Source organism: Mercenaria mercenaria, chromosome 19, assembly GCF_021730395.1.
Source record: "Mercenaria mercenaria strain notata chromosome 19, MADL_Memer_1, whole genome shotgun sequence".
NCBI lineage: Eukaryota > Metazoa > Mollusca > Bivalvia > Venerida > Veneridae > Mercenaria > Mercenaria mercenaria.
In genome coordinates, this window is record NC_069379.1 from 22932016 (window position 1) to 22949434 (window position 17419).

General features: G+C 36.5%; 5 protein-coding genes across 6 annotated transcripts in view; 1 reads left to right on the forward strand and 4 right to left on the reverse strand.

Moving 5' to 3' along the window:
* Positions 1 to 7531, reverse strand: part of LOC123541922 (scavenger receptor cysteine-rich type 1 protein M130-like) — a 69515-nt gene extending 61984 nt beyond the window's left edge. Inside the window, exons 1-2 of the mRNA XM_045327544.2 lie at positions 7440 to 7531; positions 6287 to 6341 (exon numbers count right to left, since the gene is read on the reverse strand). Of these exons, the coding sequence (XP_045183479.2) occupies positions 6287 to 6341; positions 7440 to 7463 (79 nt within the window). The 5' untranslated portion in view covers positions 7464 to 7531. The remainder of the gene's footprint in view (positions 1 to 6286; positions 6342 to 7439) is intronic.
* A 10-nt stretch (positions 7532 to 7541) lies between these two features.
* Positions 7542 to 17419, forward strand: part of LOC123541805 (deleted in malignant brain tumors 1 protein-like) — a 34636-nt gene continuing 24758 nt past the window's right edge. The window contains exon 1 of one of the 2 annotated variants that reach the window (XM_053532175.1): positions 7542 to 7601. The gene's annotated coding sequence lies outside the window, so the exon portion shown is untranslated. The remainder of the gene's footprint in view (positions 7602 to 17419) is intronic. The other variant, XM_053532176.1, reaches the window with a different exon arrangement.
* On the reverse strand, positions 11854 to 12921 carry LOC123541923 (uncharacterized). Its single transcript, XM_045327545.2, has one exon. It carries the CDS (start codon positions 12919 to 12921, stop codon positions 11854 to 11856), a length of 1068 nt encoding a protein of 355 aa, XP_045183480.2.
* LOC128550996 (uncharacterized) lies at positions 12955 to 15786 on the reverse strand. Its single transcript, XM_053531229.1, has 2 exons — positions 15532 to 15786; positions 12955 to 15375 (listed from the first exon to the last, which is right to left on the reverse strand). Exons 1-2 carry the CDS (start codon positions 15784 to 15786, stop codon positions 12955 to 12957), a joined length of 2676 nt encoding a protein of 891 aa, XP_053387204.1.
* Positions 15822 to 16340, reverse strand: LOC128550997 (uncharacterized). Its single transcript, XM_053531230.1, has one exon. The coding sequence runs from the start codon at positions 16338 to 16340 to the stop codon at positions 15822 to 15824; it is 519 nt and encodes a 172-aa protein (XP_053387205.1).

Genomic DNA, 17419 nt, shown 5'->3' on the forward strand with positions numbered 1-17419 from the left:
GTCCTAAAAGTTATCGATACAAATGTATTCTGAGAAGCTATAGCAGCACACTAAAATTCATACCCTTTTCTATCGCCAAATAATAGCAAAAACACGATGCTCCTACAAAAACATATTAAATAAGTGTCCTTTATATCTGTCCATATTTTAAATAGTTTTTTAATAATATATTTTAAGTGTAGTTATCAATACAAATGTCTAAGTACTAAAGAGCTATGACAGCACTAAATTCATAACATATTCTATCGCAAAAAAAACCCGCAAAGCAGAGTATACGTATAACATATTTTATGCTGTGCCCTTCCTTCGATTTACTACAGTATTATATTTTTATATCTTGTTCACTGTCAATAGCAAAAGAACATAGACTATATTGAGTATATACATCAACTTTCTTTTTATAAAACATCAGTCAGTGGATAACCAAAGAGTATAATATCTCTTCTATACAGACATAAGTTACTGAATTAGTATTTTTTTTATAAATGATATATGCAAAACAACAAAAGCAGATCTTCTATTTTGTAGTCTGTTCAATAAATTACAATCATTCTAAAGCTATAACATTTTTGTTTTATTCCTATTTTACATGATTTCATATTGCGGAATAAAATATTCTTTCATGATTCCGTATCACGAATATACTTGTTTCTTTTCATACAAAACTTGCTTTAAAACGAGCTGTGAGTGAGTTTAGATTTAAAAAAAACATTATTTTATTCAATATAACCGTACATTTTCATGTATTTTTCCGATAAAATATTCTATTACGCATATTTTATTTACAAAAACAAAGCAACCAAAACCAAAACCATTCCAGTTTTTTTTTTAAAGTCACTAATATAGCATTCAACATTTTTAAATCAAACACAGTTTTTACACTTTCTGCTCCGCTGGTCAGCTTAAGTTGTGTTATCTTTCACAGTGCCTGACAGTGCGACCGCCGCTCCGGATGTACCCCATGCGCTGTTTTGTGTTTTTGATCTATGCGGTTCAGGCCACGGAAGATGATTATTTATGGTGTGTACAGAATTAAGGATTCCTAAGGACGAGTAATTTTTGTGTAAACGGTAATCCGTCACAAATTCTACGAAAACAGTAAAATGTTATGAGACAGTTTTCTTGTCACTAACTACTTACTACTGGTCATGTGCTTTCAAAATATACATGCGTTTCAGATCAGTTATTTGCAGATAATACTTGACAGGTCTCGCCAGGTGTGCAATTAGGTTCATTTTTGCCTCAAAATCAAGTGTCCCGAAACCAACATGTTACTCGTTTTTATCACATAAACAACAAATTCGACAGGCTGAAAATGTCACATGATGAAGTGCTAAGTATATGCAATACATTGGCTCTACTCTTCTCTGACATTTCTCAAAACTGGATTTTTTATGACTTTTTTTCGCATTGTTATCAATGTGGATTTATGGAATTTTCAAATTGACTGCCCCCTGCCCCAACTTAAAAGTACACACACATATTATCTACTTTAGAAAAAAGATAATTTGAAGCTGTATTAAACGAGACAGGTAATTTTATTTAATCTTTTACAAAGAAATTACGATAAAAAGCAAAATATAAGATGTTTAAACGTCTCTGTTGCCACGGTTTCTTCATACCTTAAAATAAATAGGGTACCATGTAAAGTGTTGAGAATTATGCTTATAATATTACCCTAATATTCCATATTTATTATTAACAGAATGGCACTGAAGCCGTCGAAAACCCAGTTATCATTCATAGTTGTTTAAAAAAATGAAAGAAAATGCGTTACCATGGAAACAAGGGCACCGCGACATAGACGTTTAAAGCTTTTCTTAGAAAGCTAGAGCACATGTATGCTAACTACGCAGACTTCTATGGATAACGTGAAACCGAAATACACCGAAAAAGTATTAAGTATCCGTATTTTCTTTATAAAATACATTTGGAGAGTCATGTACTTCAAGCCTGGATAAAACTTGAACTCAGAAGGACAGAGATAAACGGACTTGAGATTGTAGCAGCTAAAACATTAACTTACACGAAATACAATAAATTGCTACTGTTTAATTAATTTGAATTTACCCTGGTAACAAGGTCACCTACCTCTTTAAATAAAAGCAGAAACAAAAATGTGATGAAATATTTTATCATATTAGAGGCAGTAATTAATAAACAAATGAGATGCATGACTTTGGGAGACAGCATTTAGCTTGTTTTTAAACTACCCGCAAGCAGAAGTTAATACCAGTGTTAGTCTGTGCAAAGTCGCACTGCATACCAACCAAACGTATTGCAATAATAATAATGCTATATTTACCTATATACGCAATAACTTGTTTTATAAGTCTACAATCTATTAAATCTATATATACCATAAAATTTAAAACCACACAAAAATATCAAACATGTTTCATTTTCATGTGTGGCCTTGAGCTAGAGGTATGAGTTTTATACGCTACAAATATATTTATAATACCGGCTGTTTTTGTCAAGTTACTTGAATATCTGTCCATGCAAAGTAATGTAATTGACTAGGCGAAACAAATGACTTATAATATTTTACCTCTAAGTATGAATTTTATGAGGTGGGGGCCTACGTCTTACACGCGACGCATCTTCTCATTACGAGAAACATTTATGCCAAGTGATTTTGAAATCCCTTGATAAATATTAGAGTTATGAACCAGGAACAAAACTGACACTCTTGACTAATGACCTTCCAAGTATGCCCTTGACCTCTTAGCTAGGAGTCTGGGTCTTGTGTATAAGACGTAGTCTCATTATGGGGAACATTTGTGCAAAGTAATTTTAAAATCTCTTGATGTACGGCATACTTAAGACCGGACACGATGTGTGACAGACGAACGGACAGACGGTTGTGTATGCGTGCGAGTGTGTGTGTGTGTGTCTTTTGTACATGGGTGTCTGCGCTGCTGTGGTTTACGTTGTAGGGTTAACGTGGCTTTCCCTTTTGAATATTCATCATTCAGCTTCTTTTTATTATGGGCCTACTTTGCGATGCATGGCTCTGTGGCTGTGTTTTTAGGAGCTCTGTGCTTCCGGGAAATCTGCCCATACCTATATCAGATAATGCCACTCAATCTTCGGTACCGGCAGATCATTGTCCTTTTATGAGGAATATAGGTTAAGATGATAATGGGAATAGTCACACAAGATTTGATGTTAAAATAATCCAGTCGGTTTTATGCTTAATCCAGCTATTAAGCTAAATATAAGTGATACAATTAAGAAGCATGGTAGTGAATATCGAAATAAAACAGATATTAATTTGATATATCATGAGTGGTGTTATATTATAAAAACTGTAGGTATAATAATTTACCGTTTAAGCTAATTAAATCGGGAGTGTATAATAGTGGTGCAGAACCGGTATATGTTTGGCATAACGTTTGTAATGCTGAAGAATCATGGTTTACGTACAGTGATAGAAATGATAAAAATCAATGTTCAGACACGTTATATATTTGACCATGCGGTGCATCGAGCTAAACGTTTCCAATGGTATTCCATAAAAGACCAGCTTTTAGGAGAATGCAATGTAATGTTGATACTTCAAAATTCTGAAAGTTTGTTGGTGAGTTTGAGGTACATTTTTCAATTTTTTTAAACAAATGGAAAAAGCGATTTTGACTTGTTCTAGACGGTCAACCATTTAGATGTCGAGGATGGTAATACAGTTTAACCGTTAATGAACATATATCTGCGGTAGAAGTATGCAAAGCTATGACTTATGTTAACAAAAGCAAAGCATTGTGGGATAGACAGTATACTAGTTGAGGACTATTTCTTTTATGCGTATATTGTACAACATTTATTTTAATAAAGGTATAATGCCTTCGATATTGAGTAAATATATAATTGACCCTGCTCTAAAGTCTTCGATAGAGGTTTCTCACTAGCACCACCAATGCATAAATTAATATTGTCCTATTTTAAATACTCGTCTTAACCAGTGTTCTCGCAGATATCCCATGAAAAGGTAGAAACACCACTGATCATTAATTGTCATTAACAAGATCATAGATACTAGAAAGAAAGTTAACAAGTCAACTAATTGTGCTTTCATTGATTTTCCAGAAATATATCATGGAAGCAAGTAACAGATATTTGTATGACATCTGAAATGCAATATACTGTGAAAACTTTATATTTCCCAGTATTATCGTGTGTTAACGTTTAATAGTTTAATACTGAGTAATTCGATGTTCACTATGGTTTGAGACGGGCATGTATATATTATCTCCTTTCTTGTTTAATTTGTGTATTGATGGTTTGACTACTCACATTGGTATTTAGACATGAAAAGGTTCGCATTTTGCTTTATGCAGATGGTCTAAAAGCGGAGTCTACACATACAAAGATTGTAAAATACATTAAGTAACAGGCGTTTATCAAATAATATGACCATTAATCTTTTAAAAGATAATACTGCCTACTTTTGACCAAATTATCTGACACGCACAAATGTTGGGTTTATTGGAGGTAATAAGACGCTGACTATAGTTGATAGGTATATTATTTAGGAGCGGGATTGCATGAAAGCCTTGATTTAAATATAACAGTCAAATCAGTGTCGTACTTTGGGTCTGCTAACTGCCAAATGTACAACTATTCGGGTGCAGTGTATCATGTTTGTAGTAAATCATATGATTTCCTTGTATGCCCAGTCGTCAAATACAGTGCTCCATTGTGGGATTTCAGGTCCTTTTCGTATATTGATGCTGTATATAGCAGAGCGCAGTGTTTCCTTGTAGGCGTCTGAAGATACACTCCTAATGGCGAGGTCTCGGGGATATGGTATTGAAGCCTTCAATGGTAAAGCAATAGAAAAGTATATTTCATACTGGTCTTGTCACGGATCTTGTGATAGAAAACGATTCCATAAGCAAATAGCACTTGGGTGATATAGTAAAGGAAACGGATCATCTAAAAAATATCATTAGAGAAATTCTCAAAGACAATAATTTACAAGAATATGCATAGATAATTTTCTAGCCAAATTGTTTATTCATGATACATGTAGTTAGACGGTATTATGTAAGATTATATAAATGGTCAACTAGTGTCAATATTGTTTACGCAAATCAGGCAGAGATTGCTTTAACCTAATGTTTTATATATTGTTTAATTTTGAGTTTACTCCTGATTGATAATACCTCCAAGACATAGTGCGGCTTTTAGTACATTTCATTGTGGTGTAGCACCAATAAGAATTGAAGCGGTCGTTATATCGCTTGAATTGAAAGAAGGACATATGCTTTTGGAATGTGGTTGAGAATTAGATTCACGTGATATTGTCTTGTTTATAATGGTATAAGGATGGCAATGTTTCAAAAGGCAATCGCTTGTAATTACAATTTTTATCCTATGTCTGAAATGATACAAATGTATAATGTTGAAGAGGCTAGTACCAGCATCATTTTTTTACATGTAAGTAATGCTATTTATGCTGTAACAAATATAGCATTATTTTATCTATAATCAAATAGTTTTTGTCTATTTTAAAAGATTTGCTAATCACGTCAATGATAATCTTACCAGCATTTTCTGTTCACTTGCAAAGAGTCTTTAATGTTTGTATTTTTTTAGTCTTTTTTTATTTGTGTTTAAGATAATTTACTCGGGCTTACGGACTGGTAAAACTATTTCGGTATTATTGTTTAATTGTTTTATCATAGTATTGATGTAGATATCTCTTATAGTTCAGTTTAGTACATTTGTAATTGTAAATATATGTCACTATTTATTGATTATATTATTAAGTTTAGGTTTAATCATATTTTATTGTATATATATATATATATATATATATATATATATATATATATATATATATATATATATATATATATATATATATATATATATATATATATATATATATACATATTTAATACACACACATACAACAAGCATACATAAATACATCAATGTAAATATACAAAAGGGTTGGGCCAGAAGTTATAACAACATTATCGGGGGCCCTCCCCTGAGTACGATGAGAATAAAATTTATATTGTTATAATGATAATCTATTAATGAAGCATGTCCTTGCGTTTACCTGCCTCAGAAAAGAAATATCTCGAGCAAAATGGTTTTACCATTTACTAAAATTGCTATATCGTGGTCTGAGTTTCCAATAAAAAACAACCACTGTTTATTGGAACCATACTGTGAAATTCATTAGTCCAACTGCTAAAGAAAGACAGAAATCCATTGACCCAATGCAAAAATCTAGGCAGAGGCATTTTAACTGAACCTGCGTTTCTTCACTTACCGCGTGATCCTTCTGATATTTCTCCAAAGAAACAAATTGTTATTAGGACACACGTCTGAAAAGAGACAGTTAAAATAGGTAAATCATCAAAACAATTTATGTTGAATGAAATGAAATTCTAATATGAAAATTCCATGCACATTTCCGTTAAAATACGTGCTACCAAATTGAATTTACTGTTTTATATTAAAGTCTTGTCAGAATCGAAATGATAAAAACGGAGCGGTGTTACACACACTGGTTCGATTATAAGTCACGCGAAATAACTACACATTCCTAAGTTATTCCGCGGGACGTGTTATTTCCCGCGATTTAACACTTTTCAAACACAGTTATATGTTCACGTCACGCCACGTGGACCTACTACATATGGCGCCATACATGCGGAATGAAATATATTTCTTTCCTATTTCATCTACTTGCTTACACAAAAGTCTTAGAATTGAAAAAATATATAGAAGGACCATGTTTTAATATAATATCATCCAGCCAAAACGAATCGATTATACGTCGCGTGTATAATTATTCCACAGGCGTATAACCTTTTCGTGTTGGCTCGATATATTAATAAAATTTTGGAAACATAGATTGCAACCAAGCAAAATAATAAAATAATAATCGACTCGGTTTGATTGAGTATGTTCATGGTTCTGTTATGTATTATATCTTAAATACAAAGTAACAAGAACAATTATTATAATAGTGAATGACGATAAATCAGCTACATGTATCTAACAACTATTATCATAAATGGTCCATGACGCAGATTAAAAATGAAATATTGATGGCATAAAATATTGTGGATTATTACTAATATACAATGAATTGTAGAAATTGCTAATATTTATTTTGAGTCTTTGATAATTGATGTTTACTTTGATACTTGAAAATATATCGTTTAAACATTCAAAACTCTTTCATTTTCACAATAATATTTCAAACTGTTTTAGTCTTCAAAATCTTTTAAAATATGTTTGGAACAACAACAACAACAACAAAAAACATACAGCACTATTTCAGATTAGAACCAGTAAGTATGTAATAATGTAATAAGAAGGGCGTTTAGAAAAATTGAAGTTTAATAAAAAAAATAACTTTGAATTTCATAAACATTTCATTCGAAAGCAGTTTATTTCAATGAAAATTTACATACAAATATTTTTCTCCAATATTCCATTTTAATAACTTGTTCGGACACACGCTACATTGACTATCGTGACGTGTAAGCATTATCTGTAAGAGATGGGGTCAAACCTGAAGAGTATACGGTGATCGCATATTTGTGTATTCCACTTTTGGAAAGAAAACAACTCAGGTTAGTTCTTTATTGATAATATATGAGGCAGTAAAGCACCGTATAAAATGATGTCAGTAAAATAGAAGATCTAATATTTCATATTTGTTCCATGTTTATAAACTCTCCAAAAATAATTTAAAAGAAATTGCATGGGTGACAATTTCCTCAAAATTTACTTGAAGATGATGATTACCTTTCATTAGTTGCAACAACTTACCATTTGCTTCCATTTCTTTTGTTTAAACTCAGTCGGGAGTATAATTCACGCCCGCATAAAAAACAAATCTTTCATGTGAAACAATTACAGTCCATGCAGAAGTTGCGTGTTTCGCGACTAACAAGACTGGGTGCATATTACATTTTTTTCCTGCAAATGGCACCGAGTGTATTTTTTCGCCATGTGAACAAAAATGAAAATAGATCTACACACTTGGTCAATTTTCAAAATTAATTTTAGATTAAATATGATATATTACATTTGAACTCTTTACAAAAGAAGAGGATGAACATCCGAACAAGTTTCCTTAATATTGTTTTAGTTCCAACAAAGAAATGGAATATAGTTAATAAAATAATTTTATTCTTCTGTGTCTCTGTTTACGAGATCGATTTACTAATGAAATGATGGGAATAAAACTATGTATATTACATCCGACGAGGGTGTAAAACATTTTTCTTTACACTAAATATTATGTAATAAATTCGATCTAAATATTTTATTTTCGTAATGAATATGTTACAACGCATTGTGTGGCAAGAGATTTGACCCCAACAAGTTCTCACAAAATTAATAATGTATACGTCACAAATTTAGATTGCAATACATTAGTTTAGGTAATGCATCTGTGGCATTAAGTCCGACATGACGGGAAATAAACCCCAAAAATCGTACATGTCAAGGTTTCTAAAAACTATATTTCCGTGGAATTCTTAAAAAAAAATCAAATGTGTTAGAAAATAAACTGTTTTGACTTCTAATTCTGTTTAGTATTTATGCGCAAAATAAAATGTTACGAATTAACTTTGACGTGTATTTGGCGTCCATGCGCACCTGATTCTCCGTATGACATTTTTAACGCTGTAATGTTTACGGATATTAGTCGAAGACTAATAATTTATCTGAGGCTCTCCGGTCCTTTAGTGGAATATTTTTGTAGTTGGAGGCAACGAAATTTGGTAACTACCAAATATTGGTCGAATGATGTATGCTCTAAGATTTGCTACACTGCTATTCGGTTGTGTTACCATAATTCATTTGATTATGTACACATCTTGAAACCGTTTATGATGATTATAATGATGGTGGTGATGCTAGATAAGGGTGATATGATAAAAATGATGATAAAAGTGAGGGCAATATTATGCTATTGATGTTGAACACAAATGAAAAATAGTGATGATAACAATCATGATAATAAAACTGATAACAAATGAATGGTAACTACTACTTTGATAGTGATGGCTTTGATGATAGTAATACTAATGATAATGTGAAAAAAATATAAAATTGCATTTTATTCTGCGAATCGTTAAAAATAACTATTACTTCTCCTTCTGTCATCAAACCTCAAGTATATATTGGCCTTGATATGGGGTTCAGGTTTTTGTTTGGTTTAGGATGAGGTTCCCTAAAGGTCAATGTCATTGGGTCATATATTATTAGGGTTGGTTAAGTTTTATGGCTTCGTTGTTTAGGTTGTGGTAACTTCTTTATTATTTCCTTTAACCCTATCAACTTCTCTTTGGACAGATCTTAGTGAGAAGGAAAGGAAGTTTTGGTATATGGATTCCAAAGGTGGGGTTACTGCGGATAACTTACCCATCCAACCGCTAAAGATCACAGACACTTGGGGTCAGGACACTCCCCCGCCCCCAAACAAACACCCTCTTCCGCCCCTGCCAACTGTTTGCCAATATTGTGTAACATTTTAACACGTACTGAGCACGTACTAGGTGACGATCATAAAATGTGTTTTGTTACAATTTTTAAAAATGCACTTTTTACCATCAATTCTCAAGGAAAGACGGACATCTGTGAAATTGACACTAGGAAAGGAAACAATAGTCAATTTATCTTTTAAATTAACACCTACCGATGAATCCCTGGTATCAACCGACGGGTCTGTAACCATTCTGTAAAATGACATCAGTCCTGACAACTGACATAGGGTTCAGACGAAAAATCAATAACTATCATAAATCAATCGATTTTACTTGTTTGTAACAGTTCCTTGCGAACTTATCTCTGCTTTATATTACGTATATCATATTCGGGTACCAAAATTGTACTTTTACCGTACGAAGCGATGATCCGGTTGGATATAGTCGCAGGCGTATTAAATTTGGTACCCGGTTTATGACACGCACAATACAAAGCGGCGATCACAGATGCCAATCTGTCCTTTTAAATAGCATTGATGGTAAAAATAGTGTATTTTTAAAACATGCTAAAATTGTATCAAAACCCGTTTTATGATCGTCTCCTATGCTCAGTACGTGTTGCAATGCTTAAACTACTGGCTAATAGTTAGCAGGACCGGAGAAGGAGGTCGGGGGAGGGGGGTTCAACCCCAAATATCTGTTCTAAAATTTTGTGTCGTCATTCCTCCTATCAAGTTTTTATGCTATTTACTGTTTTTTATTATTATCCTCCCTTGATGAAACTCGGTGCTCAGGCGTGTAGCTAATATGGCGGTATCAACTCACGTAAAAGAATGTCAAGGGAATTCAGTTACAGATATCTAACGTAGAGTCTACGCAATGGCCCTTCAGAAATTAAGGTCCAACGTTAGCATACAAAAATTTCCCACTTTGTCAAATTAAGAAATAAGATTATAGTATTATCGAAAAAAACTAAAAAAGTTACAGTTTGCTCCACCTTTTCTGTAACAAGAATTTTCGTGATTTATCTTTAAATGTTAGATAATACTATTGATATAATAAGATATCCTTCTAAGTAATAAATTTTGAGTGTGGTTATAGGAATGTTTTTTTCATTTTCACAGCAGGACTGGGAGAATCAAAAAGTAGCGAACTTTTGGCATTTCCGACTGTACAAAGCAATAATTTCTTATATTTTATACAATTGTTGTGACTTAATTTTAGCATTAGGTCGACACTGTTCGTGAAGATTTTGATAAAGTCAACAGATATTCATTACGTATGTGTAAAGGTGACTAAAGTGCGACATAAAAGTTCATGGGAACATTCAAGATGTTGTAATATTATCTGCTGTCTGTAGTTGTAAACGCACGTTCTGTGACAATTATGGAAACAGCAGACTATTTATCTATGAAGAATCACGTCCTAAATGTATGCCTTATTAGCTTGAGTGCATAACTGGAGGGTCTATATATTATCTGGTTAACCTCAATGCATTGCTGGAGGGAGGGCCTGTGAATGTTGTCTTTTTAACCACAAAGCATTACTGGATAGTATATATGTTGCTTTGGTAAACTCAGGGCATTGCTGAAGGCTCTGTATGTTGTCTTGTTAATCTCAGGTCACCTCGTTAAATTTAGGGCTGTGGGGTTAGAGAGAAATAATTCGCGTTGTGGTTTTATCTGTCTTTATTTACCGGAAGCAAAACATGTAATAACGGAAAGCTGACGTCTGATCAGTGACGTTGACGTTGAACTCGATCCCGCCGTCATGACGTTGTTGGTATTTGCGCCAAAATAGTTGGGTATGTTTCTCGACATCCTCCGGGCCACGAAATGATAACTTTAGTCTGTATTACTTCCAAGGGGTAGAGTTTCACAATGGGTCTGGATGTTATAAGTCCATTACTCAGGCGTAACGTCGCCGCACGTGTAAGACCGTCGTTTCCGGTGATGAGCTGCTCTATAGTTCCAAGTTTCCAATGAGTCCTTGGTGAGTCATCGTATATCTGCACCACATCGCCAACCTTTATAGTCTGTGTGTTGTTTCCTGTCGTCCGGTGGTATTGGCGTAATGACGTCAGGTATTCATGTCTCCATCGTTCACGGAAGTTGCCGATCAGTTGTTTCAGTATCCTTGCACGTTGGGATATGTCCGTTTGTGTAGAGGGTTGGGGTGCAGGAACTTCTTCTAGATGCGGAAGGGATGTAATACGATGTCCGTAGAGCAGGTGCGCTGGCGTAAGTGGATCCGGATCTGCTGCATCAGTTGTGACGTAGGTAAGCGGTCGGTCATTCATGAATCCCTCTATCTCTGTAACGATCGTACGTAAGCTTTCGTAGTTGACAAATGCACGACCTAGTACCTTTTTAATGGTGGTTTTCATTAGTCAAATCATCCGTTCCCACCATCCATCGAACCATGGTGCTCGCTTAGGTATGAATCTCCACTCGGTGCCTTGGCTATGGAAAGTATCCTGGATAGTCACTGATCTCAATAATAGCTGAATGCTGTTGGCTGCTGCGTTAAAGGTAGTTGCATTGTCAGATACCAGGATACGGGGTAGTGAATTTCGGCAGGTAAATCGTCTGAAAGCCTGGATGAAAGATTCTTCAGATAAATCTGGTACCACCTCGAGTTGAACAGCTCGTGTAGAAGCGCACGTGAAGAGGCAAATGTAGGCTTTCTTCTCAGCATCGTTTCTGTTTCTAACATAAAGCGCCCCCGTGAAATCGACTCCAGTTACTGTAAAAGGGGGTGCGTCTTGAACTCTCATCTTAGGTAGGGGCGGGGGGTCTGGGGCTGCATACGGTCTTCCTGTAACCTTTCGACACTGGGTACACGTTCGCAGAAGGCTCTGGACGTATTGTCTGAGAGCAGGTATCCAGTATATTTGTCTTAAATGTGTGATCAAGGCACTCGTGCCGGCGTGTAGCTGGGTCTCATGTGCGTCTAAAACTATCAAACGCGTCAGGGGGTGTTTGTTCGGGAGTAGGTACGGGAATTTCGTTAATTCTGTCAGTGGTGCATTGTGGATTCTCCCACCGCAGCGAATGTATCCATCTTCGTCAAGGAACAATCGTAACTGTTTCACGAGTGTGAGACGTTTCTCGTTGGACTTAAGGTTTGTAATTTCGGCTTCGTAATATGTTGACTGGCAGCTATGCAACCACATTCTGCTAGCGTCTTGTAGTTCTAGCACGTTTAAAGGTTCGAGTTTGGACGGACATTTTCTCATAGATCTGTGTCTAGACTTGCATCTGTTTATAAATCTTTTGACATATGCTGTCACTCTGAGTAGAGTTTTGTATCGGCTAAACTTGTTGATGTCGATGACATTGTGAATGCCGTACAGGGACTGAGTTGGATTAAAGGGGCTGCTATTCCTGTCGTTCCCTTGTTCATCGATCGTAGTGAGCAATACAGCGTTCTCGTCAACTTGCCAGCTTGGCAACATACTCTTGTCAGTAAGCCATTCAGGTCCATTCAATCATAACTTATTGTTCTGGAGCTCTATGGCTGAGATTCCTCGTGTTAACAGGTCAGCTGGGTTTTGATGTGTTGGGCAATGCCTCCACTTCCGGTTTTCCGTAAGCTCTTGAATCTCTGCTACTCTGTTCTGGACAAAAGTTGTCAACTTTCGCTTCGATACTAACCAATGGAGGATTATCTGGCTGTCAGACCACATGTAGACTTTTTTCGCTGGTATTGAATGAAGAATGTGTGTCAGTAGACGGGCTCCGATCACTGCCGCCATGAGTTCGAGTTTTGGTAGGGACAACTGTTTCAGTGGCGCAACCCGCGATCTCGCCATAACAAATGTAGACTTCTTTCCTCGAGATATGTAGACCACTGATCCATATGCATGTAGACTGGCATCACAAAATACGTGAAGGGATACATCTTCTGCTATACCGGAAGTACTTGTGTCGTCTGCTTCATTAAAGTAGTACCTCGGGAATCTTGTCACAATCGAACAGTTTAGGTCTTCTGCTAAATGATACCATTGAATTTGTATGTCTTCAGGGAGGGGAACATCCCAGTCATATTTCTGTTTCCATATATCTTGCAGAAGAATTTTGGCTCTAATCGTTAATGGACTGAAGACACCAACTGGGTCATATAGCTTTGCTGTTTCTTGAAGTATGGACCGTTTTGTCATGGAATCAAACGTAGGAATGTTCTTTTGTGCCACGGATAGCTGGTCTGTAATAGGATCCCATCGCATGCCAAGAATCTTCGTGACCTTGTCAGAGTCAAGCACATCTTCGGCTTCAGCAAGACCTCGCAGACGATTGCTGTTGGAGTTCCAGTAACGTAAATTAAAGCCAGCAGACGACATCAGATCACGTGTATCACGGAAGTAGTCTGCTACGGTACCCTCATCTGGAAAACTAGAAATAACATTGTCCACATACAAGTCCTTCCTCAAGGTTTCACTCACCCAGACGTGTTCATTTTTATCGAGGTGTTTCATAAGTGTCGCGTGCAAAATGAATGGTGAACAAGTAGCGCCAAATAGAACGGATTTGAACCTGTAAGTCACCAAATTGCTATATGGATTGTTGCTGTCGCTCAACCACAGGTATCTCGTGACGTCACGGTCTTTCTCGTCTAGTTGCACGTGCAGGAACGCCTTTTCAATATCGGTGCATACGGCAAATCTATGTAGGCGAAATCTCATAAGGATACAAGTTAAGTCGTTGAGCTCTGGGGGATTAGATTCTAAACAGTCGTTCAGACTAGGGGAATCTTTGTTCTGTCGACAGCTACAATCAAATACTATTCGGATAGGCGTAGTATCCGAACCTTTCTTCACGGCGTGATGTGGGATATAGTGTATCTGGTTCTGGGTATAGTCAACTACAACTCTTTCTACGAAACCTCGTTTCCCTTGGTCTGCAATTATCTTGCCGTATTTCTGCAAAATATCCGGGTCTTGACGAAGTCGCCGTATTGTGTTCTCTGTTCGTCTTACTGTGATGTTGTAGTTGTCGGGTAATGGTTGATGCTCACGTTTCCATGGTAACTTCGCTGAGTAATGACCGTCCTTGAATTCAATTGAGTTCATCTGATAGGTCGTAAGATAGTCAGAAGTAGTTCCCTCGTCTTTTTCATGGGTGATACCTAATGATTCTAACTTCCAGAATCTCTCTAAGTCTGACACATCTGGCGGGGATGTAATGAGGTTCATGATGTAATCTGTAGCCGAATCTGTTGATTGTATCGGAAGTGGTCCGGACAGTAGGTATCCTATCTTAGACTGGACCGCAGTCGGACCGTTGCCTCGGACTACTCGGTTTCCAACGATATCCCAGTATTTGTCAGCACCAATCAATAGCGATATGTTGAATGTTTCATCTTCTGTAACAGGATGTGCAAGTTTAAGCCCTCTAAGATACGGAAGTGCTGATGTGGTACGATGTAAGTTTCTCAATGGTACAGCAATGGTTGGTACTATGAGAACATCTATCTCTATCCTCTCTTTGTTATCAGTCAACAAATACATGGTTGCTTTATTTTTATGGCTGACTTTCATCGAAGACGACCCAAACGCTGCAAGCTGTACGACCTCTGTGCCACTTCGGCTAAGTTGAAGTTTGTCTGCTAGTTCCTCTGTAATAAATGATCTCTGTGCACCCTCGTCGAACAATATATTAACATCTGTACAATTGCCGTCAGACGTTACCTTGGCAACTGCGGTCTTCAATAAAACACTTGGTCTTGATTGCGTAGTAGAATGGAGTATAGCGGACTGTCCACTAGAACCGGATATAACATTATCTCTGCTGACGGAAGTAGGGGCTGGGGTAAATTCTGGGGCTGTAGCGTTCACATTTGTGTATGCGGGGGTAGGAGCTGTGGTAAAGCTTGGGGCAGTAGCATTCAAGTTTGTGTGTGGGGCTGTTTGCTTATCTTGTTAATCACATATACTTGTATGGTGTTTTCGGCTACAAATACGACATTGATGGTTAGATCTGCATGCAGCAACCATGTGGCTCCCTAAACAATTAAAACATAATTGTTTCCTTTTAACAATATTTTTGCGATCAAGAGTTTGCGTTACCTTCTTGCAGTCACAAGCAAAGTGATGATCGTCACAGAATGGGCATCTTAGGCGTTTTGATCTTTCTGAAATTGTCGTCTGATGTTTGCGCGTGCTCGTGGGATTTGGTCTCGTTCCGGTGAAGAATGAAGCTGTAGCGTTATGACATTCCGGTGAATGTGTCGGCTGCCCTGACTCTAGAATGTTGATTTCTTTCTTCAATGCCTGTCTTAGTTTCGGAAGTTGCCAGTTACTGCTGCAATGTTCACGTATCATATTTCTAATGATTTCAGTTGGAAGCTTCTCTATTATCACGGGAACCAGAAGATTTCCATACGAAACTTGGCACTGCCCAATGACTGTAACCCTCTAATATATGATTCCATTTTCTCCTGAAATGATCTTAGGCTAAGGATATTACATGTTGGACGTTTTAGCTCGAGTAGGCCTTGCATGTATGCATTTACGATTTTGTGTTCCTGTCCGAAACGTTCACGCAACAATTCAATTGCTTGCATGTAGTTAGAATGGGTCAGCTGGAATCCCTCGATCACTCTGGCTGCATCATCTGATAATAAGGACCTAAGGTAGCTGAATTTCTGGACGTCTGATAATGATTCGTTGTTATGAAAACTCGATTCGAACGAATCCCAAAATGTCTGCCATTCCAAGATATTTCCGGTAAATATTGGGAGTGTCAGCTTTGGTAATTTATGAAACTGTGAAGACTGGTTTGATTGTATAGAAATGTTACTTACTTCTCTGCCGGAAGTGCTGTCGGTAATATTTCCTGAACGATCTGCGGTGGTTGCACTGTTCGTAATGTTCATAGGCTACTCATATTGCGGCAAATCTACGGGCCTGAGCAATGGTGGCGGTAAATGGTCTTTGGTCTGTTTTCTCAGTTGTGCCTCCAGGTTCCGGATTCGAATATTGAGATGCAGCATGTAATCTTCGGTTTCTAGCATCTCAGCTTCATAATCATCTTCATCAGTCTGGGATAAAATCTTCTCGTTAACATCCTCTATTAACTTCACCTTAGTCTGCAAAACGTTAAGTACTGTATGAAACTGTTCTTCGTCGTCCACTGAAGCCTCTAATTGCTCTAAATGTCTGAAATAACTGCCTTTTGAGCGTCTCTCATCTTTATTATCTTAGATAGATCCATTTTTCTCTTTCTTTTGGTCACGGCACCAAAATGTGGGGTTAGAGAGCAATAATTCGCGTTGTGGTTTTATCTGTCTTTATTTACCGGAAGCAAAACATGTAATAACGGAAAGCTGACGTCTGATCAGTGACGTTGACGTTGAACTCGATCCCGCCGTCATGACGTTGTTGGTATTCGCGCCAAAATAGTTGGGTATGTTTCTCGACAAGGGCATTGCTGGAGGGTCTATATGTTTTCTTGTTAATCTCAGGGCATTGCTAGATGGTCTGTATTTTATTTTCTACTCATATTAACGTCTAGGCATCGCTAGAGGGTGTTTGTGTTATACTCTATTCATGTCAACTTCAATGATTTACCGTTATGTTATTTTCTACTCATGTCAACTTCAAGGCATCTACGTTATGTTTTACTCATGTCAATTTCTTATTATCACTTGAGGTTGTATATGTTATTTCCTACTCGTGTGAACTTCAAGACATCGCTGCATGGTCTTTGTTTTATATTTTACCCATGCCAACTTAATGCATTACTGTAAGGTCTATATGTTTTTCCTTCTCATATTAATTTAAAGACACATATGACAGTTTTCTATATGTATATAGGCAAACATTTTCCTACAGACAGAATTTCCTTAATCTTTGTGTACTGACTGAGAATTAAGTTTAAACGGAAATATGTATTTAAAATCATAGGTACCTGTGTATGATCTTGCATTATCTTCCCTTGAATATAGACTTTTTT